The following is a 27,264-nucleotide window of genomic DNA, read 5'->3' as shown; positions in this document are numbered from 1 at the left end:
TTCTATATACTTAAATTTACAATACATTCCTGTATTATATTTACTATTTGACAGCGATTCATACAAAGTAATATGCATTATACCTACACACAAGAAAATAGTTTAGTACTTGATAAAATTTTATATTTTCTTTTGCTTGTTTCCCCCCCCCCCAAAAACATTTTTGCTTTTACTATACAATGCATCAGGATTTTTTAAAAGTAAAAAAAAAAAAAAAAAAGTCTCTTACAGGGGTGAAGGTCACGTTATAATAGGATTGCCAAAGAGGTGCCTGTAGCTTTCTATACATGTCTTACAAGGCTGCTAACCCCCACAAGAGAGCATCTTTCCTCTCCACATGTGTATCATCATGAGTTTAATTCTCATGTCCACAACTCAGAATAACAATGGCTATTCTACTCAATTTAAACTGGAAAATATATTCTGATTAAATGTATAACCCTCTAATATCTACATCCTAACAAGGTACAGGTCAGACTGTGCTTCACTATACTGATCTCATAACAATTACCGGTTTTAATGCAATGTTCCCACCTTCTGTGTTTCATGTCAACATACAACAGAGAAAGCAGTGATTGATTTACACAGTCTTTATTTGAGTTTTCATGTAGGTTTGCCTTTCTCTCGTCCAGTTCCCCTCCCTTGTCCAGTCAGCGTCCCCCATGTGTTGTGTAGAGCAACTTTAGCCATTAGAAGTGTAATGGTGAAATTACGTTTATACCATTCCCTGAAAGAAAAAGAATAAATAAAAAAAAAAAAAAAAAAAGTTGATACAACAGGCTTCCTGGCTTTTAAGCAAATATGTGTAACACTGATGTCTTAAAGCATATTCACAGCTGTATTATTTAAACAAAAACTTAAAACCACAAACATGTATATTTCAATCTCACCTGTTATAACTGGCATGCCTTTTCATGTTTTCATCTAAGAAGTGTTTGTAGAAGACTGCCATTTCCTCACTACTTAAAGTCCTTTTCCTTCCTGAAAGAGTCATAAATGAACCGCATTAAATGAGCATATCAGTTAATGTGAAAAATTAAATACAGGTAGTGTCCACATTAAGATAGCTCACCTTGATCATCTCTCTCTGACAATCCTTTCGCCTTCAGTTGTGACTGTACGTATTCTTCTCTTTCCTGAGAGAAAAATTAAAATAAATGGGTCTATATGAGAAAATTTTGATCAGGGAAAAAAAAAACAAAAAAAACTACTACAACAACCTTGTTTTATACATGATCAAGGAATATAGTGCAAGAGGCTAAAACCTTTCTAAAACACAATCCTGCCCCCTAATGGTGATGATGAAGCTGATGCAAGGTCTCACTACTATGTCCCCTCCACAAACATGTTAAATGCATTTCTTGCTGTAATCTGAGTGGTTGCACGCACCATACATCTGTGGTTCACACCTTACTAAATGTGAGGTTCTGATTGGTCCAGAACTTATGGTTCCAGTCTTCAGTCTCCTGTCTCAGATGCCTCAACTTCCTCTCCAGTGGCGTCTCATTCTCTGGGATGTGATATATGATTGGCCTCAGGTTTGAGAGTCTGTCTGGTGGGCCAATCCAGTCATATTTTGATGACGCTGCTGGACTTAATCCAGACTGCAACTTAAACAGACACTACAGATAAGACTGCATTGCACATTAAAACAAGGCAGTCTAAAGGTAATAATCTGGTTACAACGAAGACTTAAAGCACTTTCTTTTACAACAAAAAAAATAATTACTGCCGATTCAGACTCTCACACTGCCTGTGAAATTAATGAACTGAATAAATTGAAGGAATGGTTTACCCAAAAATTAAACTGAATTTTGATCCATTTCTCACCCACACCAATTATATTGCTTTTGAAGATATGGATTTAAACACTGGAGTCTTATGGATTACTTCTATTTCTTTTTATGTGATGTTTGGAACTACAAAAGGTCTGGTCACCATTAAGTTGCATTGTATGGGTCTACGGAGCTGAAATTCTTCTAAACATCCTCTGCAGAAGAAAGTCAGTCATACACATCTGGGATGGCATGAGGGTGAATAAATGAGAGAATTCCATTTTTGGGTGAACTATCCCTTTAAGATCATTGCAATACAATTTTAGCTTCAGGTAAAAAGATTCAAAATATGGACAGTCTTCTATATTAACACGTTCAGGCAACAGGATGTATAATACTGTTTGACGTATAGAAATGCAGTGCATTCAGAAAGTATTCAGACCTTCATTTTTTTTTTTATCCCCCCTCATATTTTATGTTGCAGCCTTATGCTAAAGTGCTTTACATTTTATTTATTTTTTCCCCACATCAACCTACACGCCATACCCCATACTGACAAAGCAAAAACCAGATTTTTGATAGTTTTTTCCCTTTAATAAATTATTCAGACCCTTAACTCAGTTCTTATTTGAAGCACCTTTGGTAGCGATTACAGCCTCAAGTCTTTTTGGGTATGATGTTACAAGCTTTGCACATCTGGATTTGGGGATTTTCTGCCATTGTTCTCTGCAGATCCTCTCAAGCACTGTCAGGTTGGATGGGGACCGTCGGTGGACAGCCATTTTCAGGTCTCTCCAGAGATGTTCGATTGGGTTCAAGTCCGGGCTCTGGTTGGGCCACTCAAGAACATTCACAGAGTTGTCCCTAAGCCACTCTTGCACCCTGGCTGTGTGCTTAGGGTCATTGTCCTGTTGGAAGGTGAACCTTCGGCCCAGTCTGAGGTCCTAAGCACTCTGGACCAGGTTTTCATTAAGGATATCTCTGTATTTTGCTGCATTCAGCTTTCCTTCAACCCTGACCAGTCCCTCAGTCCCTGCCGCTGAAAAACACCCCACACAGCATGATGATACCTCCACCATGCTTCACCGTTGGGATGGTATTGCACAGGTGATGAGCTGTGCCTGGTTTCCTCCAGAGAAGACGCTTGGAATTGAGGTCAAACAGTTCAATCTTCGCTTCATCAGAGCAGAGAATCTCGTTTCTCACCATCTGAGAGTACTTTAGGAGCTTTCATATGTCTTGCACTGAGGAGAGTCTTCCGTCTGGCCACTCTGCCATAAAGCCCAGATCGGTGGAGTGTTGCAGTGATGGTTGTCCTTCTGCAAGTTTCTCCCATCTCCACACATGATCTCTGGAGCTCAACCAGAGTGACCATCAGGTTCTTAGTCACCTCTCTTAAGACCTTTCTCCCCCAGCTGCTCAGCATGGCCAGGTAACCAGCTCTAGGAAGAATCCAGGTTGTTCCAAGCTCCTTCCATTTAAGAGATACTGTATGGAGGCCACTGTGCTCTTGGGAACCTTCAATGCAGCCAAAAAAATTTGCAGCCTTCCCCAGATCTGTGCCTCAACACAATCCTGTCGCTGAGCTCTGCAGGCAGTTCCATTGACCTCATGGCTTTGTTTTTGCTCTGATATGCATTTTCAGTTGTGAGACCTTATATATACAGGTGTGTGCCTTTCCAAATCATGCCCAATCAATTGAATTTGTCACAGGTGGACTCCAATCAAAGTTTAGAAACATCTCAAAGATGATCCATAGAAATGGGATGCACCTGAGCTAAATTTCAAGTGTCATAGCAAAGGGTCTGAATACTTATGTCAATGTGATATTTCTGGGTTGTTGTTTTTTTTAGCAGTTATCAAAAATCTGTTTTTATTTTTCATTATGGGGTATGGAGTGTAGATTGATATGAAACAAATAATAATGTAAAGCATTTCAGTATAAGGCTGCAACATAACAAAATGTGAAAAAAAATGAAGGGGTCTGAATACTTTATGAATGCACTGAATTTGAAATTCTTTGCCTTTGCAAAAGGTCAATTTTAAAATAAATTATGCTAAAATTTTCTATAATGTCATTTAAAAAAATAAATAAATAAATAAAAAGACAACAATTAAGTGTGAGAACCAGGTACAGTTCTAGTCTGCTTTGAGTGAAGTCTAGTTTTGTCTTGATATTGTGTTTCAAAATGTATTGCTGAACATAATTTGTTGATACAATGTTGCTACGTACTAGTGTTAACTGTGTCGATTAGATGTTACACTGTTGATGATGATGATGATTTGATATAAATGCAGTAAACAACAAACCTGTGCTCGTGTGTCATGTTGTGGTGGTTGGCTTGTGTTTTGTCGATGACCTCGACAAGAGCTTCTTAACAGCAAGGGAGTATATATGTAACACGGACACAAGGACCTAAAAAATAAACAACCTACTGTTTTTACGTTCATCTTCAATTATAATAAATCATCGACCTAGGTATTAAAAAAAAAAAATGCGATTCATTGCATTACACCGTGAAGCGTGTATCTTCTTCCTTGGATTTATTGGCGGTTGACAAACCAACTGAGGTGCATTTCCGCCACCTGAAGCGTGTATCTATCGTTACATTTTTCAACATCGTGAGTAACGGTAAAGGTTTTCAAAGTAAAAGTCACTCACACAGATGATCTTTTAGTAAAAAATAAATAAATAAATAAATAAAACATTATATATATATATATATATATATATATATATATATATATATATATATATATATATATATATATATATAAGGAAACTTTTTTCTGTAAAATAACTAAAACTGTTATATGATGTTCTTTAAGGAGTATTTTTTTCTTAAATGTTTTATTTGCAAAATTAAAATGTAATATTTTGAAACTAGCAATCTACTTCCGTTTTTAATCAAACTGGACAACTAAACTATTCCACGCGTTTCCAAACAACATCTTATTATGGCAATTTGAAATAATAATAATAATAATACATATATACATACAAAAATATATAAATAAAATGTATGAAAAATATAAAACCTTATATCTGACGCTTTAAATCTTTCACGAAGGATTAGTTACATTTTGTATCTGTGATTTCTGAAGTGGATCAGTTTATTGTTAATATCTACATTTATGTGAACTATTTACTTTGAATATTTAAATTTTCATTCACATCAGACAGAATGCCGTGTTAATGTATGTTGTTCCAAGTCACGTTTTTATCTTCCTCTTCTTTATTTTAATGAATTCAAACTCCTCGTAACCCCAACATGCGTCCTCGTTTGGCCAGCAGGTTCATGTCATGCGACATGCATCACCGGTGGTTGTGAGTGATAAGGAATATTGCCTTGTGTTTCAACTGTAAACACTGGCGCACCAATGGCTGCCCGCTGGTTATGCAGGTAGGATGGACAGTCCGTTAAAACCTGTTTAATGAGAAATGTCTGTACATGATTATATCTTTGTTTATATAACACCACCTTGCACTAGTGTGATCTCTTAAAGAGATTCGCTACTGCTATCAGCACTGTCTTTGTGTGCTAATAGCGGCCAGCTATACAAGCGGATTATTTCCAGCGATTTGTGTCGTTTTAAACTCAACTACTACGTTTACAGCAGATTCGTTGACGTTATTGTGCATAAAAGATGAAACCACTTTGTGTTGTAGAAGGGAACTCACATTTTGACTTCTCCGTTTTAATGTTTTCATCAAAAATTAAAAGGGAGGTGGGTCAGTCCTTTCCGTGTTATTTAAATAAGACGCACATCTGGTTGCGTGCGAGATTGTTTTATTTGTTGATCGCGTGAAAACGGTCAAGTTAAAGGTTTGACAGTAACAGAGCCCCCTCCCGGTGTGAGGAATGGTCTCCCCAATATATGAACGCTTAAAGGAGGGAGGGGAGGGGCAGGAATGCAGTCCACACCGATGTGATGCTGCTCCTTCTGCTCTCTGACAGCGGCACTGCAACTCTACGATCCAGAAATTACTGGAGTGTTACCACGCGCGGATTATTTCAGGAGCGGAGCTGATGGAAACGGAGCTCGCGAGACATGTGCGCGAACGTTTTCAGCGCGTTGAAAAGGTGAGAAACATCCTGCGCACCTCAGAAGGTGGTGAGACATGGTTGGGTCGCGTCGGATAGGGTTGGCAGGTGTTCAGAAGCAATAAAAATGGCCTTCGGTGGTGGTTTCAGTCATGCAAATGCAGGGATGGCGTGAAATTGTTTTGGTGAGGTATGCACAGTTTATGTTTATGTGTTATAATTTAGCATTATAAATTGTATTCTTCACATTCTATGTTCTTTACAGATATAAGGCACTATTCCTGATGGCACAGTTGGTGATAATGAGACGTGCATTGCATACAGCTGCCATGAACAGGAGATAATTGTAGTTTATCCCGCCAGTAACATCAGCATCAAAGCTGCTGTGGATAGTTCCAGAATCTGAGCTCCCTCCCCATAATGTTGATGATGAAGTTTTAAAGGAATAGTCCACCCAGAAAGAAAAGTCTGTCATTTTATTCTCACCCTCATGTCATTCCGAAACCTTATGCTATTATTCTTTCTGTGGAACACATAGGTGACATTTTGAAGAATATTTGTGCAGCTCTTTTCCTACAATTTCTGTTCTTAGTGACCACGTCTGTCAAGTTCTTAAAAGGACTAAACACCATGAAAGTAGTCCATATGACTTATGACATATTCTAGGTCTAAAGTCACATGGTGGATTTGTGTGAGGAGCAGACCAAAATATAAGTCTTAATTCATTGAAAATCGTTCTCTCCGCTGCAGCTCTCAAGTCTTGTTCTCCATCCAACACATTCAAACTGGCTTGCACTCATTCAATTACGACACAAAAACCAATGGTGTTTGGTGTCAACAAATTTGTTTAAATGAACACGGATGCAAATAAAATTTCAGAGATACAGTGAACAGGAAGAATGCGACAGCAAATAGCAACTTAAAGGCATAGACCTAGTTCACCCAAAAATAAAAATTCTCTCATCATTTACTCACCCTAGTGCCATCAGATGTGCATTACTTTCTTCTGCTGAACACTAACAAGGATGTTTTGAAGAATGTTTGTAGGTTGGTCCTCACAATGCAAGTGAATGGTGACCAAAACTTTGAAGCTCCAAAAAGCACATAAATGCAGCATAACAGTAATCCATAAAACTCCAGTGATTTAATCCTTGTCTTCAGAAGTTATATGATAGGTGTTGGTGAGAAACAGATCAATATTTAAGTCCTCTGTTACTATAAGTTCTCCTCCCTCCCCAGTAGGTGGCGATATGGATTACTTTTCTGCTGCATTTTTACTTTTTGGAGTTCCAAAGTTTTGGTCGCCATTCACTTACAAAGCTGGGATATTCTTCTATAAATCTTTGTTTGTGTTCTGCAGAAGACAGAAAGTCATACACATGTGGGATGGCATGAGGGTGAATAAATGATGAGAGAATTTTCATTTTTAGGTGAACTATCCCTTTCATTCAGTACACACAAATATTGCAAGGGGCCGTTTTTACCGTGTAGGTCCTTCTACTAAATAAAAAACTAGACACCGCGCCACGAATAGAGCAGAAAGCAAGTGTCTTGAAACTTGTTTTTAAGAGTTCTTTTTAACTTGACGACGTCTAAAAAAAACAAAAGCAAGACACTGAAAAAACAGTGAGACACGGCGCAAAGGTCAAAGATGTCCAAAATGTGCATGTTTACATAGGAAAATGCGTGAATGGACACAAAAACTTGGGTGTGAATGCCCCCTAAGGCTTGAAAAGACTGAAAATATAGCGCTGACATCATATGGACTACCTTTGTGGCGCTTTTATGGTGTAATTTTTTTTTTTTTCATGGTCATTAATGAACTGTCATTGTATGGAAGAACTGTGTGAAGATTCTTCAAAAAGGGTGTTTACCATGAAATAACAGCTGCTAATGGGTTTAGAATGACATGAGGGTGAGTAAATATGACAGAATGTAAATTTTTTGCTGAACTATCCAAACCTAAAAAAGTGTTTGTTGATCTTTGACCATGATGTGGGAGAATTCCATGAACTGTGAAAGAAACAGTGATGCATTTAGCAGTACCCACTGATAAGCTTTGGCATGGATGGCATTTTGTCTGCTTCGCCCCACCCAAATGTCATAATCCAAAGCTTTTGTGCTGAGCCTATGTTTGCTTGCTACCCTATAATCAGAGGTCTTTCTGTGCCCAAATTACTGCATCGCTGAGAAAAAGGAGGGGGGGATGTGCAGGAAGCTGGAAAGAAGGTGGAACATCTGGACAGATGATAGTACTGACTCATCCTTAGCTGATCCTGCCCTCCTCCCTCTCCTATAATCACAGCATGATGTCAAATGAATGTTGTACTATTGCGCAGTTGTGGGAAGCAGAAATTCAACAAGCTAGATAAACTATTCATAAGTTCTCTTAAACATGTCTGTGTGTGGCTCACTCTCAGCACCATGTTCAAGGAATATCTTTAAGGTTAAACATGATGTAGCAATATCTTAGACTTTTTTTAGATCAAAACAGATGATGCATTTTGCTGAGGGACTCTTGGTGTGTAGTGAATATTTAAGGTGATGACAGTATGCTTATAGGGTTCCCACAATCATGAAAAACCTGGAAATATTAAAGGGATAGTTCACCCAAAAATGAAAATTCTCTCATCATTTACTCACCCTCATGCCATCCCAGATGTGTATGACTTTCTTTCTTCAGCTGAACACAAACAAAGATTTTTAGAAGAATATTTCAGCTCTGTTGGTCCATACAATGCAAGTGGATGGTGACTAGAACTTTGAAGCTTCAAAAAGCGCATAAAGGCAGCACAAAAGGAATCCATAAGATTCCAGTGGTTTAATTAATGTCTTCTGCAGTGATATGATGAAACAGGTGTGTGAGAGAAACAGGTCAATATTGAAAACTTTTTTAAATATTAATCTTCACTTCCGGACAGATCTCCTCAATCCACAAGAGGGTCGAGTTCACATGGTCTTTCGCTTCAAGTTTGAGTCTTGGTATGTTCATGCAAGAAATGACACATGCGCAAAGCAATACGAATGCACAGTGTTGTTTATAACAGAGGAAGAGGAACACATTTGGATCTGTTTCTTAAAAAAAAAAAAAAAAATGAAAACGGTGTGAACGTGCTTATCCTGGATGCCTCAACCTACAGAAAGAAGTGAACCCTCTGTGGACACGCATAGGAGATCTGTCTGGAAGCAAAGAGAAATTTGATGAGAAAATTTTCATTTTTTGGTGAACTGTTCCTAAAAGGCTTTTTAGATTTGTGTTTCCCAGTCTTGGAAAAGTCAAAGTAAATAAAATCTCTAAAGTAAATGAAAAGTTGAAGCTGTTCAAATATTTAATTGGCTGTTATACTAATTTTATTGACACTGCCATTAATATTCTTCCTCATGAAGGTCTGGCTGTTCATTCTAAAGGATCAACTATCAAAGCATAAATGTTATCCTTTTTTAAAAAATTAGGGCATATATGAAATTTTCACTAAAAATCAATCTGTTGAGGTGGGACTACTTTTCTTTGTGGATGAACCTATGGCTGTGCATCGTATTATATTCATGCGCTTGTGTCATGTAAAGTTGACAGGTCAAAATTATGTTCTGTGGTAAATGACAGCATCTGTGACAATCTTAAAGGATTACTCTGGGTTCAATTCAAGTTAAGCTCAATCGATGGCATTTGTGGCATCATGTTGATTACCACAAAAATTTATTTCGACTCGTCCCGCTTTTTCTTTAAAAAAAGCAAAAATAGAGGTTACAGAGAGGCACTTAAGTGAATGGGGACCATTTTTGGAGGGTTTAAACAGTCATGTTAAAACTCATGTATTATTTGAGATGTAAAGTTGTTTAAATTGTCATTTTTACAGTCATTTAGGGTTTTAGGGTTTGTTGACATTACATCGTCATTGGCTGTAAGTTTACACAAAAAAGGTTAGTTAGCGACTCAATCACACTAAAATCATGTTTACACGCATATCCTTTATGTCTTGTGGCGTTACTTTAGAAATGGTGTTTTTTTTTTTTCACCCAATTTGGAATGCCCAAATCCCAGTGCGCTTTTTAAGTCCTCGTGGTTGCATAGTGATTCGCCTCAATCCAGGTGGCAGAGGATGAATCCCAGTTGCCTCCGCGTCTGAGACCATCAGCCCTCGCATCTTATCACGTGGCTTGTTGAGCGCGTTGCCACGGAGACATAGCGTGTGTGGAGGCTTCACGCCATCCACCACAGCATCCACGCTCAACTCACCACACGCCCCACCGAGAACAAACCACATTATAGCGACCACGAGGAGGTTACCCCATGTGACTCTACCCTCCCTAGCAACCGGGCCAATTTGGTTGCTTAGGAGACCTGGCTGGAGTCACTCAGCATGCCCTGGGATTCGAACTAGCGAACTCCAGGGGTGGTAGCCAGCGTACTTTACCACTGAGCTACTCAGGCCCACAAAACTGTGTGTGTTTTAACGTAAAAAAAAGTTGAAAAAAATAAATAATTGGCCCCCATTCACTTTCCTCAAGTGAGTGTTAAGTGCCTCACTCGAACCAAGATTTGTGTTTTTTATTTATTTGTATTTTTTTTTAAAGAAAAGCAAGTACGAGTCAAAATACATTTTTGTGGTAATCAACATTATGCCACAAATGCTGTCCATTGAGCTTAACTTGTATTGAACCTGGAATATTTCTTTAAGTTGTTTTTAACCCTGATCATTCAAGATACTGGAATATTAAGCTAAAGAACTCTTATTTTTGAAATAAGGATCTCATATGCTGCACTTGACTTAAAATCTTAGCCATCAGTTGCTTTCCCTGACACTATGTTGAGAAATGCTTTCCATCAAGCGAGTGTGCAAATGGACACTGTCCCTTTAAGGACCATGAATATGACCTATCTGTGACATCACAGACATTTCCCTGGGGAATAACAGCAGCAGCAACAGTTGGCTGCCAGAAAAACATTTTCTAAGGACTTTAAATCTGCAGAGGTAAGGTAGAGGTGAATGGGCTGTGTTCAGTGAAGTGAGTCTGCTTGTAAGGACACTTTATTTCCCACTGGACATCCCCTCTGCAGCTGGGCTTGTAAGTCCTGTTGGTCTGATAACTTTGACTTACAGTATATATCATCTGCTAGTCAGATTGTGCCACTTTTTATGGCGATGTGTAGGACTACTTTAACAATGTTATTGTTAATGGTTAATTTAATGTGTGAAAATGTTTGTTCTCAAACAGCAGCCTTGCGTCATGACATCACTAGCTAGGAAGTAAGTTGTTTTTGGGATGCAGTTAAAATCAGTCAGGCATTAGCACGTCAGTGCTGCAATGGCTTTGCTAACAAATTACTTTAAATGAGCCTTCTGAATTTCAGTAACATCAGGAATGAATTGTCATTGACATACTTGAAAGATTGTTGTTAATTTCTACTTCTTTTATTAAGGGCTTGTCCCCCTGAGTTTGTTTGTCAGTCGTGAGAGTTTTCGATCCTGTGGTGGCACTCTGTGTGTCATGTTTGGTTATTGGTCTTTTTGTGATGGGTGTAGTTGGAAACCTTTGGCGTAGTCAGTCTTAGTCATTGCAACTGTGTAACACAAACAGTATAGCCTTTACTCACTTGCATCCAGTACAAATCCTCTTTCCTGCATTCCTCACAGATTCAACTGTTTTTAGATCTTGCCACATTCAGCAAACATACATAGTGCTGACTAGTGTCACATCACTTCTGTTGCTATCTCATGTAAGTTGGCTTTGCAAAGCCAATATAGTGTTATTCTACGAACTTGGGTTAAGGGTTTTTTCAAAGCTCCTTTCTGACTCTGAACTTTCATGCTGCAGTATATCCACCAAACTTTTTCACTCTTTCTGTCAGCCTGTTTGGGAAACCCTTTGATGGTGGAAAGAGGACAATGGATCATGGCAGTCAGCAGCCACAGACCCAGCAGATGCCAGGAGCTTTCCCAGGACCCTTTCCAGGGCCCTTCCCAGGATATGGAGGGCCACAGGGACCTTACCCTGGCCAGCACCCTGCCTTGATACGGCTGGATGAAGTGCAGAAGGAGATTGCCAGTCTGGGTCCCCAGGTGTGCTCTTTCAGTGGCCTACAGAATGACAGAGAATACAAACGACTGGAGCGAGAACTAACCAGACTACTACTGGAGGTCGATAAGGTCAGGAAACTCTGTTAGAGCTGCCATAAAGGGCATATGCATTCAAATAAAATTTTTAGGGTTGAAATGTTGCAGATTAATGTCTATTTGTGTGATTTCACAGTCATGCTTAGGGCTGGGTATCGTTAGCCACCTCACAACATGATACATATTGCAATACATATGTCACGATTTGCTATATCGTGAAACATCACAAAGCTTTCAATTCCTGTTCATTAAGTATTAATCGTAGATTAAGTATTACTGCGGGCGTATGTAATTAGTGGTCGACCGATATATCGCAGAGGCCGATAAGTCGGCCGATATTCTGAATATTTTTTTAATTATCGCATCGGACTATACATTTTCCTGTTTGGCCGATTTGTTTCTTGAGGGCGCTGAAAATCGGCTGCTTGCATGTGACGCAACCGAGACATGTAAATGTTTTGTTGTTACATGCCATTGTGTTGCTACAATATTAGACCAGTTTGCAACACAGTGTCATTTAAACGGTCCGCATATCAGAGCATCGGCAGACACGTTTGAGCTCATAATGTTAAAGTGCTCGCCTGTTTCATTCTCCCTCTCTCTTCTCAACAGCTGAACTTGCAACTTTTAACTGTCTTGTCTAATGATAAAAAGGCAAATATCAATAAAACTAATGTCATATATACCGTCTGCTAATATGCACATATCTTGTATAAACAGATGTAATAAACCAACCTCACACAACTTCAGCCAATCTAGCATCCTGTGGAGCACTCATAAATCTTCCTCTGAAGCATGTATTCTATCAGCCTCTCCTCAGCAGTTCCCTGTCACCTTTAACTGTCTTGTTTAATGATAAAAAAGGCAAATATCAATAAAACTAATATCATATATACCGTCTGCAAATATGCGCATTTCTCGTTTAAATGGATGTAATAAACCAACCTCACAACTTGAGCAGATCCAGCATCCTGTGAAACGCACATTTATTTACCTCTAAAGCATGTATACTATCAGCCTCTCCTTAGCAGTTCCCTGTAACTTTTCTAATGGCAAAAGGCAAATATCAATAAAACTTCTATTATATACCATCTGCAAATATGCAGATATCTTATTTAAACAGATGTGATTCACGAACCTCATGAAAATCCAGCATTTTCTTTCTGTCAAGCGCTCATCTAATATCTTCCTCTGATGCACGTATTCTATCAACCAGAATCAAAACACAAATCATGACGGTCAATCCGTGACAATCCAAGCAGGCGATCCAGGCCGTTTAAAGGGGTCATGACATGAGGAATCAAATTTTCCTTGATATTTATATATAAGAGGCCATTCTACTGTAGAAAATACTGTAAATTCCAGAACTCAAAACTTAATTCCCAGTGCAATAAAAGCATTTTATTGAAACCAAGCTGCCAAAACGGCCATTCTCTACTTCTGCGACAACCCTACGTCACTTGGAGTACTCCTTAATTCAAGATGGCCTCTACAGCAACAACATCAACGTCTGTTTTAAAATCATCACACCCATGGCCTGATGCTCTGATGCTCACTTGGCTCGTAAACAGAGACAGAGAGAAGGACAAAAGGCATACCGTCTGTGACCTAACTACTCCTGAACACGAAAGGGGACCCATCTGGACTTTTTTTAATTATTTTTGTATACAAACATGTACTACACAGATGTCTTTTTTTTTTTTTTATTGTAATTAACATTTTCTATTAAATCTTACAATAATAAAGAAAAGCAAAAACATATATACAAGGAACATTTACCCCCCAAAACAATATATATATATATATATATATATATATATATATATATATATATATATATATATATACTGTATATAATAATAATACTCAACCAAAACTACACTACTCTCTCCACGCCCCACCCTGAGAGCCCTCCAAAATCTCCAAATAATTGCCCCATTTCTCGACAAACAAATCTAAGTTACCCCGTCTTCCCAATGACACCTCTTCAAAAGCCACCACCCTCCCCATCTCCGTGCACCACTCCGGAAATGGGAGCGAACCAGCTGACCTCCAACCCCTCAAAAATAATCTGCCTGGCGATCATCACACAAATCAGAACCCAATTCTCTATGTGACTATTCCCCACATCGATGTCCGCCCCATCATCCAAAACACAAATCTGGGGCAAAACGAAACCCGAGTGCCCACCATGTCACACATAAAATTCTGAAACTTCAACCAGAATTTCTGGATCTCAGTACACCACCAAAAAATATAGGCCATGTCTCCATCTTATGATTGGCATCGCCAGCAGGTGGGAGTGTCTTTAAGACCAAGCCTATGTAAAACTTCGCTATGCTATCAAATTGCTTGAAATTAGAGAGGGGGACATCTACAGGGAGAGACTGTAGCAGGTAGTTAAATTTTGGAATACAATTCATTTTAATAACATTAACCTTCCCAATCATCGATAAATGTAATGAAGCCCACCTGCCCACATCGCTCAAAAACCTTTTTATTAAGGGGTCAAAATGAACTCTAACTAAATCAGACAAATTTTCTGGGAATAAAATGGCCAAATACTTAATGCCCTGTTTGGGCCACTGGAAGGCGCCCGGCTAAAAAGCCGTTACTGGGCAGTACGCTGTCAGTGCCAAAGCTTCGGATTAGACCAGTTAATACACAGACATCTTTGACTGTTGTCATCTCTCTGGCATGCTTTTAAAAGACGTGGTGTCAAGTTTCAGCTCTGAAGAGAAGATGCGTTTCATCAGCTGCTGTGGCTCCTGTTGTTTTGTTGCTTAAACTGCTTAACAAACTGTTCTTTCGCCTATCAGCGCTATATTTAATTGTTGGTGTATATAAACACGCACTAGATGGACGTCTTTGACCGTTTTTATTTGTTTCCAGTGATTTGCACCTCAGTGCAGAATGATAAACTGGATTTGTGCGTCTTGTGAAGGATAAAATGAGTCTTTGCCAAGGAATTGTCACTGAAGGATATGGGACAGTTAAAAACACTATTGGACTTGATCAAAAACGTAAGTAAACCGTTCCATTAATATTTCAAATGTCATGATTGTTTATGATGCTGACACGCTGTGCACACCGGGCGCATCCGTTGACACGATGCAACGGCTCGAGGCTGTCTACACCGTGCGCGTCGACACAAACTTTCTGAAACGTTTTTTTTGTGTTGTTGGCAGTAGGAGCGCCAGTGCAAAATAGAACTGAACACCTGTTTGCTGTTGGAGTGACATGCTGAAATGGATACTTCCTTGGTAGACCGCATCATTGACTCATTTATTCTCTTCCAATAATGGCTAAATTTGAGGGGCTGCACGCTGTTAGCCAATCATATCATAGGGCGTTTACATTGAAATTTAAAGGAGGAGCTGAGGCAAAAATGAGCTTTTCAGATAGATGGTCAGAGACAGGTTGGAAAATTATCATATATTACAAAATTATGACTGTTTTGGTGAAAAAAACTTTACTAACATTATCAGTGGACCTCAGGAAAGATAATGAAACGGTAAAAAAGAGCATTTTATGACCCCTTTAAACTGTCAGGAGATTGCTGCTTGCGCTGATCCGCACGAGCACGTGATGCAACTTCAAAGTAAAAGCACTTCACATGTGCTATGATTAAATGTCTAATTCACTATGCACTGTATGTGCAATTGGTTTGATTAGGTATTTTTTGAGAAAATGCGATTGTTATGCACACATGCCATACATGGTTGCTGGACTAGTGTGTGTACTGTTATTTCCTTCTTCCTAATATATTATTAACAATTTATTAATGTGCAAATAAATTACTAAAATTTGATGACTAAACAAAAATCAGAAAAAACTGCTATCTACCATTTAAAATACAATATTTTTTTAGATTCTTTTTTACAAATTTTTGTGTGAAATTGGGTAAATATTGTGCTAAATAATAGTTTATTTTTTTTAGCAATTTTATGTTTGTTATTTACTATATTAAATTGTGTGATATATCGGCATTGTATCGGTCTATAGGCCACCCTGCTCTCTGGATATCGGCATCGGCCATTAAAAAACCCATATCAGTCGATCACTATCTGTAATGTTTACTTTCGATTCGCACTGGATAAGGGATGTCTGCAGAGATCCCAGAGATGGATGTGTAAACTACTTTTACACAGTGCCACCACACGTAACTAACCTATCAGAAAATGTATTGCTGTGCTGATTAATTATCAAGAAATATTAAACATGACCATATGTTGTAGCCTATCTGGGATTATTAGAAGAAATTTATTGGAATACCTGGAATACCCACCTTAATACAACACAACTGGTGACATTAGCGAGCCTGTCCTATATTACAATCTTGAATTAAAAATATGGACAATCTGTTCACATTATGTATTTTTTATGACCCTCCCGAAAATATGTTCCGAAATGAGAGGCTGCAGTGTCAGAACAACACTTAAAAACACAACTTCTCCTCTTCACTCTGTTCAAATAACAATATTACATGCTTGTGTACTATTCAAAAGAAAACATGCTGGTTTGTTTATCTTTTACATGGGTAAATATACACTTAATTGCATGTAATGCTTGAGGTAATACATGCATCTATCCATACGCAACAGTCAGCATCATCATCTTTGTGAAGTTATCATCGTCTTTTTTTTTTTTGGTATCTTATTACATGACCAACATCTTCAGACACACAGAGAACTTGAGAAACAACGATAATTAAAGCCAAGGGCTCACAGTCAGTTCAGATTCACAAAATTGGAACCTTAAACTGGGATTATTTTACTGCCCGCTTTATAGAAGGTAAAAAAATGCTGAAATGTTTATACCGGCGTAGCAACACGGCGATTAAAAAATGGCTGATGATCACATTTGTTATTTGTTAGCTAATGTTAGCCCTGCAGCAAAATATTTGACAGCTTATCCTAATGCCTCCTGTTAATTGTTTAATGTAATTTATGGTTAATTTTGATTAAATTAAATTGTTAAAATAATTATTTTCTTTGGTTTTAGTCTACAGTTTAAGAATTTGAGACTGCTTTTGATATGAATTACACCATCGTCTGAATTTCTACATTAGAGGTGCAGTATGTAACAATTTTCATGTAATATTCGCCTTTTTTTTGGCCAATGTGTGAACGGCTTGTAACACAACTTAAAAAATGAGCCCTTACCGGACTTCCTAGGTTGCCTGTTAAAGCCCATAGACTGATTTTCATGCGAAGGGAGCAGGTCGCTTTTGCCGGGAAAATCCAAAGGACGTGACGTTTATGCACGCTCCTGAGAGCCTTGCCTCAGTAATAGCTTCTCTTCTGCTATTCAACAGCGACAACAGACAGTCTGCAACACTAGATAACGTTATCTTAGAGATGGAATCCAGCAAACATCCAGCTCCAAACACAACACCGACTCCTACACAAACTCAGAGTAAGCCAAAAAAAAAAAAAAAACATTTACTGAATCCTGTCTGGCTAAGCGAGAATGTGATCGTGCTCGAGTGAAAACTAGAGTGAACATCGGCAGGACATTTAATTATTGGAGGGACCTTCGTTCGGTTTTGGGGATCAGAACTGACCCTGAATTGGCATTCTTCTTATTGGACAGGTAAGCTTACACAACTGCAAAGCATGTGAAATATAGTGCCATAAGGATTGATCTGTGTAATTTTAACTAACTTGATCTTGCCTGCTAACGCTGACGAATTGCAAACTACCTTTCTTCGTAACTTTCAAATATTTCAACGATCTTCTCTTTATACTAAAAGTCGGGTATACAGGATAAATTTAAGCAAATACGCTGGTTTCTTGATGGTAGTACAACATATGACATACAAAGCATACAACAGTGCAACATAACAGTGCAGTGCAACAGTAAACTGTCTGGTATAGTTCGGTAGTATGTAGCTGTATGTGTGTATCAGTATGCTATGTTATCTGATAAGTAGTTTTAGTTTAATCTCAAGGTTTGTAGTAAAACAATCATAACTGTGTAATTTTAATTATGCTACTTCATCTGTCAGCATGATGCCGGTGAATCACGTTCAGTCTATTTGTACGTTACATCATTGTTTTGGCTGAGGCTCGCTCGCTCGCATCCCTATGGAGTGTGTCTACGAGCACAAGCAGCAGGTAGCTGGCTGCAGTTAATAACAAGGGTTTCTGAATCTTACATAATGCACATTTAACATTTCAATGATGACATTCATATTGACATGTCCCCCCCATCTGATTTCAACAAATCGCACCCTGGATATATCGTTATCTGATTGTATTGACACAGCCCTACTGATGCTAAAACAACCCCTTTTCAGAAATGTTGTTCAGATATATTTAGACATTACACGTCTGATTCAACAAATGTTTGTCAATGTGATGGAGTTCTGTGTTTACATGGGACATTTTATTGTGTGGCTGTGTGCGACTGAACAGGCATGCTGTTAGTTTGATGGACATATCTAATTGTGTTATGAATTATGTTATTTCCAAAGATTCAGTTCAATTGAAGGTAAAAAAAAAAAAAAAAACAACAGAGAAAGGTTATTCAAGCAATTAGCTGTAAGAGGCCATGCATTGCACTTATTTTACCAAAGTTAAGGGGTGTCCTTAGGAACAACGAGAAGTGGAGGTAACATAAAATCACTGAAATGCACAGCCTTGTGTGGCTGATTGCTTTCATAAAAAAGGTGGCAACAGCAATACGATAAAAGACACCAAGGGTCAATAAATTGTTACATTTTTGTATTGATAATAATCAGAATACACAATCTTCCTACAAGTTAAATAATAATAGTTTGCCTAACTGTAGCCTATTTACGGGTTCCTAGCAGCATAACAACTTTAAACAAAAGTCAACTAATGTGCTGTCACAGTTGTGTGTAATATTGCTTTTTAAACGTATCTCATTCAATAAAAATTTCCATTCGAAACTTTTCATGTTAAAATACCACAGTATGTTTTCATCTTTTGATAAAGTCTGTACCTATTTAATGCAAAAGTGTGATTCTTTTTTGAGTTTGGGGTGGGACTATCTGTTTGTTTGATCAATGGCAGTTGGAGGGAGTTTATTTTGCAACTCCGTTTGGTGGCGCTAGTGCCGCAGAAATTACATTTCAGATTTAATTTGTGTGCATGTTGTTTTACATGAAATAACTTGAATAGTAAAGCATTGAAATGCCATGAGAATATTAGGTCGCATTAACGTAATACTACCTGGTAAGATAATACGTTTTGTTTCCTGACCCAGGTGGAGACAGAGGGCCGGCCGGAGCTCCAGCAGCCTCGGAAGCGTGCAGCAGGAGAGGTGGAGGGTCTGCTTCGGTACTTGGAAGGCAACGCTACGCATCCATCACGGCTGGCCATTGAGGAGCTGACCCAGGAGGCACAGAGGTTGCTTAACGAGGGAGTTGTGTTGCCCTTCCGGCAGGGCCAGGCTCTAGATGCGTTTGAGATCAGTGAGGAGCTGGTAGAGGCTGTGCAGGGTGTGGCCATGCGGCTGGCTCAGGTGAAGACAGGTGGGAGCATACCGCTCAGGAAGGCCCGTTACAAGGCACTGACGCGGGTCTGTGCTGTACAAGAATTACTAGAGAGTCGTGTACGCACTCATACTCTGGCACTGCCACTGTCCGATGACACACATGAGGCCGTGCAGCGTATTAATCAAGTCATGGCGCAGGTGAGTGATATTGCAGAAGAAATATTAATCTTTAAAGGGGTAATATGAGGAATCAAGTTTTCCATGATCTTTTGAGATGAAAGTATTATTCTATGAAAACATACTGGAACATTCATAGCTCACAACTGAAGTTTAATTTAAATAAGGTCGTTGATCATTTCACTCTGATCAGAACAGAATATGCAGTGAATTTCAGCATTAATTTTACATGTGAATGGGACATTTCTTTAAGACTATATCATTCTAAGGGTCAGAGAAAGTAATTGTTAAAACTAATTTATGACCGTGTTTGGCATTTAAATGAGTGAATCTCATGTAGGTGAGTAGTGCCCGGTGCCAGGAAGTGGCTCTGCTGATGGGTCTCAGTGGACGTGACAGCTGTGCCCACCTGGCACGAATCCTTACAGAGCTCCTGGTGGAACTGGATGCCCTGGATGTGTCTAGTAATGCTGCTGTCAGGAATTACAGAAAACAAGTGGTGGAGGAGATCAATGGCCTTCTGAAACATCTAGACCTGGAGGGAGAGGGAGAGGACACACGGAGGTAACACTAAATACACACATGAACCCAAACTAAAACATATTACCCCATTGAAAGTATGTTTTGTAATGGTTAGAACCAGTCAACAAAGTAATTCTTATGTTAAGCTTTATGCTAATTTTTAAAAGAATAGTTCATCCAAAAATTTAAATTATGTCTTTATTTACTCATCCCCATGTATTTTCAAACCCATGTTCTGTTATTTCTTTCTGTGGAATGCAAAATAATTTTTTCATGCAGCTCTTCCATGCAACAGTTCATAGTGACCACATCTGTTAAACTCCAAAAAGGACAAATCATTCCTCACAAATGATGGCTTTGTAGATGTGTGAGAAACAGATCAGCTCAGTGATGTCATACAATGGCAGTTTATGGAGACCACCTCTTCAAGCTTTAAGAAGGGCACAAAAGTATAATTCAGAAGTCTAATAAATTATTGTATGCGTCTCATGCCTTGTTCTGAAGGCATATGATCAGGTTTGGTGAGAAACAAACTGAAATCAGTTGTATTATTAGTGAAAATGCTTACCGATCGATGCTGTCCTGTGCACGTTCATGAGACTGCACGAGAGCAACAGTGATTATAACAACAGAACATAACACAGCTGCACACAAACCAGAGTACAGAACTTACTAAACATGTCTGAAGAGTTTAAAGTTGATGAGGAGATACATTTCTGTGCCCAGCCTTATTTGTTTGAACTGGAGTGATCGGAAATTAAACAGAGCTGATGCAGCCAGACAGAAAGTACAGGAGACCGCAGTGTTTTGGAGGTTTTGGATATTTCACTGAAAGTGAAATATCCAAAACAGAAGAACAGATGGAAGAACAGGTGAGAAAGGCTGAGGGCACCGGTATGTGTCTTCTTTATTCTGAACCGATGTGTATTTGTGACAGACCTATGAGTGAAGAGAGTGAAACAGAACAAAACAGTCTGCAGGTGTGACACCCTCGGCCAAAATCAAGTTGTTTTTAGTCGAATAGTGAGATGCTGGCTTCAATAAACTGTTATAAGAAAGATTTTGGACTGGTGCCAGTTCATAGCGGATGGGGCTTCACAACGCGACCCTGCAAATAGAAACCAAGCGATCGACAGAATGTACCATCGCTTGTCACTAGGACAAAAACTCTGATTAATATGGAAAAGGTACCTTTTATCGGATGTCATTTGGCATCCGGTTAGGACACCTCTTCCTCTCTCTGTTTATTTCCAAGTACTCTGGTTCAAACTAATAAGGCTGGGCATAGAAATGCATGTCCTTTTCGACTTTAAACTCTTCAGACATGTTTTGTAAGTCTGTTTTGGGGTTTTTGTGCAGCTGTGTTGTGTTTTATGTTGTTAATATTGCTGTAGGTCCAGTTGAAGCGAAACAAAGCAGTTTCTCGCTTGAAAGTCTTCAAAAAATCTCCTTTTGTGTTCCATGGAAAAAATAACAACATAAAGATTTGGAGCAAAAGAAAGGTGACTAAACGAACATAATTTAGTTTTGAGTGAACTATTCCTTTATGACCTCTATTAAAAGGGAGGTAGCTGTTCAATTTTACAGTGTTAGTAATGGTATATAGGGATACCATTTTTTTCTCTCCCAATCCGATTCCGGTATCTGAGCTCTGTGTATCTACCGACACTGATCACAATCCGATATCAGTGTTGTATTTTCCTTAATCAGTTTAGAGCATTTATACTTCAATGTGTGGAAGTGATTTGAAATACTCTTTTGCATGTAAAGAAGCAAACCTCTAACTACACATCATCTTACTTCTTTATAAAATGTATATTAAAAAACTATTAAATAAAATTGTGTAGTCTTTTTAGAAAAACTTCATTGTTATCTACTCTACTGGATAATGCAGAAAAATTAACAGTAATTCCAGTAAAAGTCTTCAGTAGAAAAAAAGCCAGTTCTCTTTACAAATTTTTCTTTTAGCTTGTATCTGGACTTGTAAATGGTTTCAGATCTCTTTTTTTTTTTCTCTCTCTTCACTTTACTTGTAATAGGATATCAGTCCTCTTTTTCAATCACACAGTTATTTTTTGGAACCCAGTCAACTTAATTATTATTATTATTATTATTTACTAAATATTAGAATTTGATTGTACAAAAATAATATAATTCATTCTTTCTTAACTTTAAAACCCTCTGGCTTTTATTTTGGCTGTCAAAACACTCCAGGAAGACTTTTGAGTTTGAAGGCTAGTTCATAGTATTTTAATTGACTTTTCTTTCAAAATCTGGTGAAATGCTCCTCCTATTTATTAAACACGGTCTTTTGCGATTCACAAAACTATCGTATGTACAGTATTCATGAGATTTTGAATAAAATGCACAAGTCATGTGGACTACTTTTATAGTGCTTTTATGGTTCTTTGATGTCATTTTTTGAGCTGGATGTTAATGACCATTACTAACACACGGTATCGGATTTGGATCGGGCTCGTTGGACCCAGGTAACGGACTGGCCTGTGTATTTCCGGTAAAATCTCAGGGTGATAACAAACTTCCGGTATCATATTCAGCCAGTGCGAAAGTGTCGAGAGTTGTAGCAAACCACTCTTCTTTCTAAAATAAAACGATTGATCACAACAAATGTGATTTTATTTAGTAAAATTATAAAAATGATCTCTCTAATGAGCTCCAAAAGTGTAAATGCATTTGATTTTAAGCTTGCAGAACAGCCGAGCACTGCTGTCCCGTTGTGTAAGGCTTCCTCTGTGTGCAAAGTATTTACATCCAGCGATTGTACAGTGATTTACAAGTAAGAAATACATCAACACATGTGATTAATGTCAAAGAGAGCACAAACAATCACCAGAAGATGATGTTAGGGACAGTCCGTTGCTCATCTGAGGTTTTAGCGCCGTCCGCAAGGTGACAAAACATCACTGAGAACACTACACACAGTACTGATTTTTTGTTTTGTTTTGTAAATTATGACATTTTCAGTCAAAGCATGAGATTACACATGAGTAAAGCACCATATTCTTCTGAGAGAGAGAAAAATGTTTTACAGCTGGGATTAATTAAATTGTTTTTATTCATATAATCTGTAATATCTGTACCACAATATTCATACATAACAATAATGATACAATAACACAACTGGTAACAATTGACAATAAGGTTCCATTTGTTAACATTAGTCAGCAACATTAGTTAACCTGAACTAACAATGAACAATACTTTTACAGCATTTATTAATCTTAGTTCATGTTAATTTGAGCATGTAGCCTACTAATAGATTTTAAAAATATTTGCTAACATTAACAAAGATTAATTAATGCTGTAAAAAGTATGTTGCTAAGTGTTTGTTCATGATACCTAATGCATTAACTAATGTTAACAAATGGAACCTTATTGTAAAGTGTTACCACACAATTTAATCTGTATTTATTGTTACAAATTATTGTGTCATTGTTAACTGTCCCTTTTTTGCTAATTTTGAAAATAAAAGGGAAAAAAGGAGAATAAGCATTCGTCCATCATTAGTGCTCTCTTCTGTTCGACAGACCTCTGCACACGCACATTACAAATCTCTCAGAAACGGGATGAGATTTTTATTAATGTAAATTATACTGAAAGTGAAAATTATATTATACTGCATAAAAAGAATACAATAAACTAATATTGACCACTGTTAGACAAATTGTATGGTTAGAGTCACTATGTTAAGAAATATATGATCATTCACTCTTGCATTTGCTGTGAAGCTGGAGGATCATCAATTGTCCTATTATATTAATGTATAATATCACAGGGATATACTTTATCTAGCAAAATTAGTTAAAATAATTGCATGAGTAATACATTCGGAAACAGGGACCTTGCTGAGCCAGTGCTGGTCTATAGCTTGGGAATATTCTCCATCATTGTGATCAGTATAATTTAAAATACACATTGTGAAACCCTTTCATCTTTTTACTGGTTGGAGCAACAGCTCCGTGTCTCAATGTGAAATGGACATTGTCCACTGTCATCCTGTCATGTGAAAGTAATTTTTCCCTGAGTCATCTTGACCATGTAGAAATAAATAGTTTCCGGCACTGCGCTGGATGTAAGTGCGCGCCCCCTGTAGCAAAACACAGAAGTGACCATGGGTTGAGTCCATTGTATGTGGATTTAAGTTCTTTTACTTTTTTCTTATATTTCCCCCATCTATGTGTAAACTCAATTTATTATACCTCCAGGTATGATCTTGCGCAGAATGACTCAATTCGTGAAATCGAGGCAATTAGGGGGCGTGTCTCAGTGCTGCGGGAGGAGGTCCTTCGGCATGGTGGTGCGGGACAGGGGACAGAGCTACAAGGTCTACTCACTCACCTGGATCAAGTGGATACGGGCCGTAACCCCTGCATTAGGGAGGCACGCCGCAGGGCTGTATTGGAAGTTCAGGCGCTCATCACCTACCTAGAACTGCGGGAAGCCCTCGGACGTCGTAACCCGGGACCAGATGAGCCCCCGTCGCATGCTGCCGTGTGGCATGTTTTAGCCAGCCTGTGTGACCTGCATGGTCAGGTGTTGGGCTTTGACGGAAAGAGAGCTGACAAGAGTTACATGTTACTGGAAGAGCTACTGACCAAACAACTTCTGGCTCTTGATGCTGTGGACCCTCAGGGCGACCAGGGGACAAAAGTTGCCCGGAAGCAAGCTGTTAAACACGCCCAGAATATCCTTAGTTACCTGGATATGAAGACAGATGAGTGGGAGTACTGAGAGACAGAAATTACTGCAGTATTGGAGAGATATTCCTGAATAAAGAGCAGCAAGAAAGCATTTTTTTTGCTTTGAGTATGACCTATCATTTCACGATATAGCAGAGCCAGGGATGTAGGCCATGGGCAAAATTTTTATTCATTTATATATAGAAGACGTAGTGTTTTGCTGTGGGCAGCAAGTATGTTACCCGTGATGCACTGCGGCTGCTGCTTTTTTTTTTTTGTCTTTTGCAGGTATCTGAAAACAGCCTTTCTTCTGGCAGAAGGAAACCCAGTTTCTACTGCACACAAAGCATTGTTTTCATGACAATATTAATTCCATGATCTTTTCAGTTGAATCTGCTATTGATTGGTGTGGTGTGGTGCTAAACCCTGTTTTGCTGCCATACTTTTCTTCCTGCTGTACCACATGCCTGTGTGGTGGACATTGTTGTGAATTTCAGTCTTTTTTTTGCAGCGTGGACACATCAGCTCTTCATTCATGTCCAGTTAGAGCCATTAAGGAGCACATTTGCTTCTGTTATGGACACAGCAGATTCAACAGACCATTTGCCGGTAATCACCCATAATGGAAAAGAAGGTCCAAGCTTAGTGTTTATAGGTTTCATTTCTTCTCTTAACTGCACTTTCAGAGCCTGGGCTCCTCCTGGTACAGTTATGAGACAAATGTAAACAACAGCTGACCCTAGTTGTGGGAACAACAATATTTTCACAGTTCCTGCATATATATATATATATATATATATATTATAATATAATTTTTCCAGTTGACATTAAAATAAACATTGAATTCAACTTAAAGGATGTCTTTTTCACATGAGAGAAAAGAAATAGTAGATAGAAAAACTGATTGTTTAAATATATAGCTGGAAAAATCAATCAAATTACTAACCCTATTCTCCAGTTTTGTCAGATTTATAGTGGAGGGGGCCAAAACTGTAGTGAGGCATTAAGACGTTTTCTCTCAGTAACGATATAGAGGACAAAAACAGAAACTAGTTCACACGATTTTTTGTCTTTTCCATTGGTTTTTGCTCTTAGGCAAAGAGTGTCTCTGAAAGCCACCAGGGAATAGCAGAGAGTGAATGTGTGTGTCTGTGGTTGTTGGAGGGAAAAAAAAGAGATGTGTGCTAGTTTGGTGGTGAGAGTGATCAAAGTGGACAGGGGCATTCTAGGACATTTTCACTGGAGTGGTATAGAAAGACAGCAAGCTATCAAACAAGCACTCAAAACTCGGGCTACGTTCACAGTTGAATGTGAACCAAATCTGATTTTATCCCTGACATGTGACACAGATCTGTGTTTTGGATGACTGTAAGAACAGCAATAGTCACACTGAATCTGACATTTTCAATTGTGATTGGGCCACTTTCATATGGGGAAATAAATTGGATGTGTATCTTTATTTGCAATATGACTTCACCATGATCAGTCAGGTCATAATTCAGGCCTTTTTCCCCCAAGTGTTCATAAATATAACTCAACCTTCATCATATTTGTACGTTTGATTTATGCTTGAATCATAAATAAAAAATGTATGAATTGCACTATATGCAGTATTACACAGAAAGGTATGAAAATATACAATAGTTATTGAATGATGTGGCACATGCTTTTAACTGTAACAGTTAGTGGTCAACAAATATGGGGTGTATGGTTGTTGCTAGAATTCGGAACTGATACTTTTCTTATTTGGTCAAGCTGGCATGCTTATGGCCAATACTGGTAATCTGAAAATGCTCAAAATACCGGCCAGTATTTATTAGTCTCACTAGTAACAATAAAAAGTGACAATACAAATTAAAATTTTCAAGGAATCAAGCAGTTACAGTAAGACACAATGGAAGGAAATGGGGCCAGTCCATAAATGCTCAAATACACACTGTTTTAAAAGTATAGCCATAATTTGTAAATATTATGTGTCAACATGATTTTAGTGTGATAAAACCGCTTACCAACCTTATCAGTTAAAGTTATATCCAATATTGCAACTTTGTAGTCATGACAACGTAATGCCAGTGAACACTGTAATCTGGAAAATGATGTAACGCAGGTCAATTCCTGTAAAACACTAAAATCATGTTAAGATGTATAATTATTGCATTTGTGGCTATACTTTTGAAACAATGTGTATTTTAAATTTAATTCACTGGCCCCATTCACTTCCATTGTAAATGCTTTGTTTTTTTTTTGTTTTTTTTTAATCAAATGGAGGAGTCGTCGATATTTTTTTCTGGTGGTATCAACATTATGCCACAGGTGCTGTCAACTGAGCTTAACTCACATTGAACCTGGAACATTTAGATTTAAAAATTTTCGTTTTAGATTTAAGAATGAAAGTACAAAGTTCTTTTAAAGGGATAGTTCACCCAAAAATGAAAAGTCTCTCATCATTTACTCACCCTCATGC

The 27,264-nt window shown here is 38.2% G+C and overlaps 2 protein-coding genes across 10 annotated transcripts; one reads left to right on the top strand and one right to left on the bottom strand.

Annotated features, from left to right (window-relative positions):
- Positions 1-575: 575 nt before the first annotated feature.
- LOC127413855 (cytochrome c oxidase assembly factor 8-like) lies at positions 576-5,476 on the bottom strand. Of its 3 annotated transcripts, XM_051651348.1 has the most exons (6): positions 5,458-5,476; positions 4,086-4,191; positions 1,410-1,610; positions 1,073-1,136; positions 891-981; positions 576-727 (listed from the first exon to the last, which is right to left on the bottom strand). In XM_051651348.1, coding segments are annotated over exons 1-6 (588 nt in total). In that variant the 5' UTR covers positions 5,460-5,476; the 3' UTR covers positions 576-603. The 3 variants fall into 3 exon arrangements, with proteins under 3 accessions (XP_051507308.1, XP_051507306.1, XP_051507307.1); XM_051651346.1 differs by lacking the exon at positions 5,458-5,476 and having other exon boundaries at positions 4,086-4,385; XM_051651347.1 differs by lacking the exon at positions 5,458-5,476 and having other exon boundaries at positions 1,410-1,604; positions 4,086-4,385.
- LOC127413844 (BAG family molecular chaperone regulator 5-like) lies at positions 5,080-27,264 on the top strand. 7 transcript variants are annotated; one of them, XM_051651327.1, is made up of 5 exons: positions 5,080-5,179; positions 11,673-11,970; positions 19,171-19,599; positions 19,919-20,142; positions 24,327-27,264. In XM_051651327.1, the coding sequence occupies exons 1-5, from the start codon at positions 5,157-5,159 to the stop codon at positions 24,850-24,852; spliced, it is 1,500 nt and encodes a 499-aa protein (XP_051507287.1). In that variant the 5' UTR covers positions 5,080-5,156; the 3' UTR covers positions 24,853-27,264. The 7 variants fall into 7 exon arrangements, with proteins under 7 accessions (XP_051507287.1, XP_051507286.1, XP_051507285.1 ...); XM_051651326.1 differs by lacking the exon at positions 5,080-5,179 and adding an exon at positions 5,618-5,860; XM_051651325.1 differs by lacking the exon at positions 5,080-5,179 and adding an exon at positions 5,887-6,011.

The sequence above is a fragment of the Myxocyprinus asiaticus genome, chromosome 23 (genome assembly GCF_019703515.2).
Source record: "Myxocyprinus asiaticus isolate MX2 ecotype Aquarium Trade chromosome 23, UBuf_Myxa_2, whole genome shotgun sequence".
In the NCBI taxonomy this organism is placed as follows: Eukaryota; Metazoa; Chordata; class Actinopteri; order Cypriniformes; family Catostomidae; genus Myxocyprinus; species Myxocyprinus asiaticus.
Note: the sequence above shows the minus strand (reverse complement) of the source record. Positions and strands in the feature narration are given on the sequence as shown.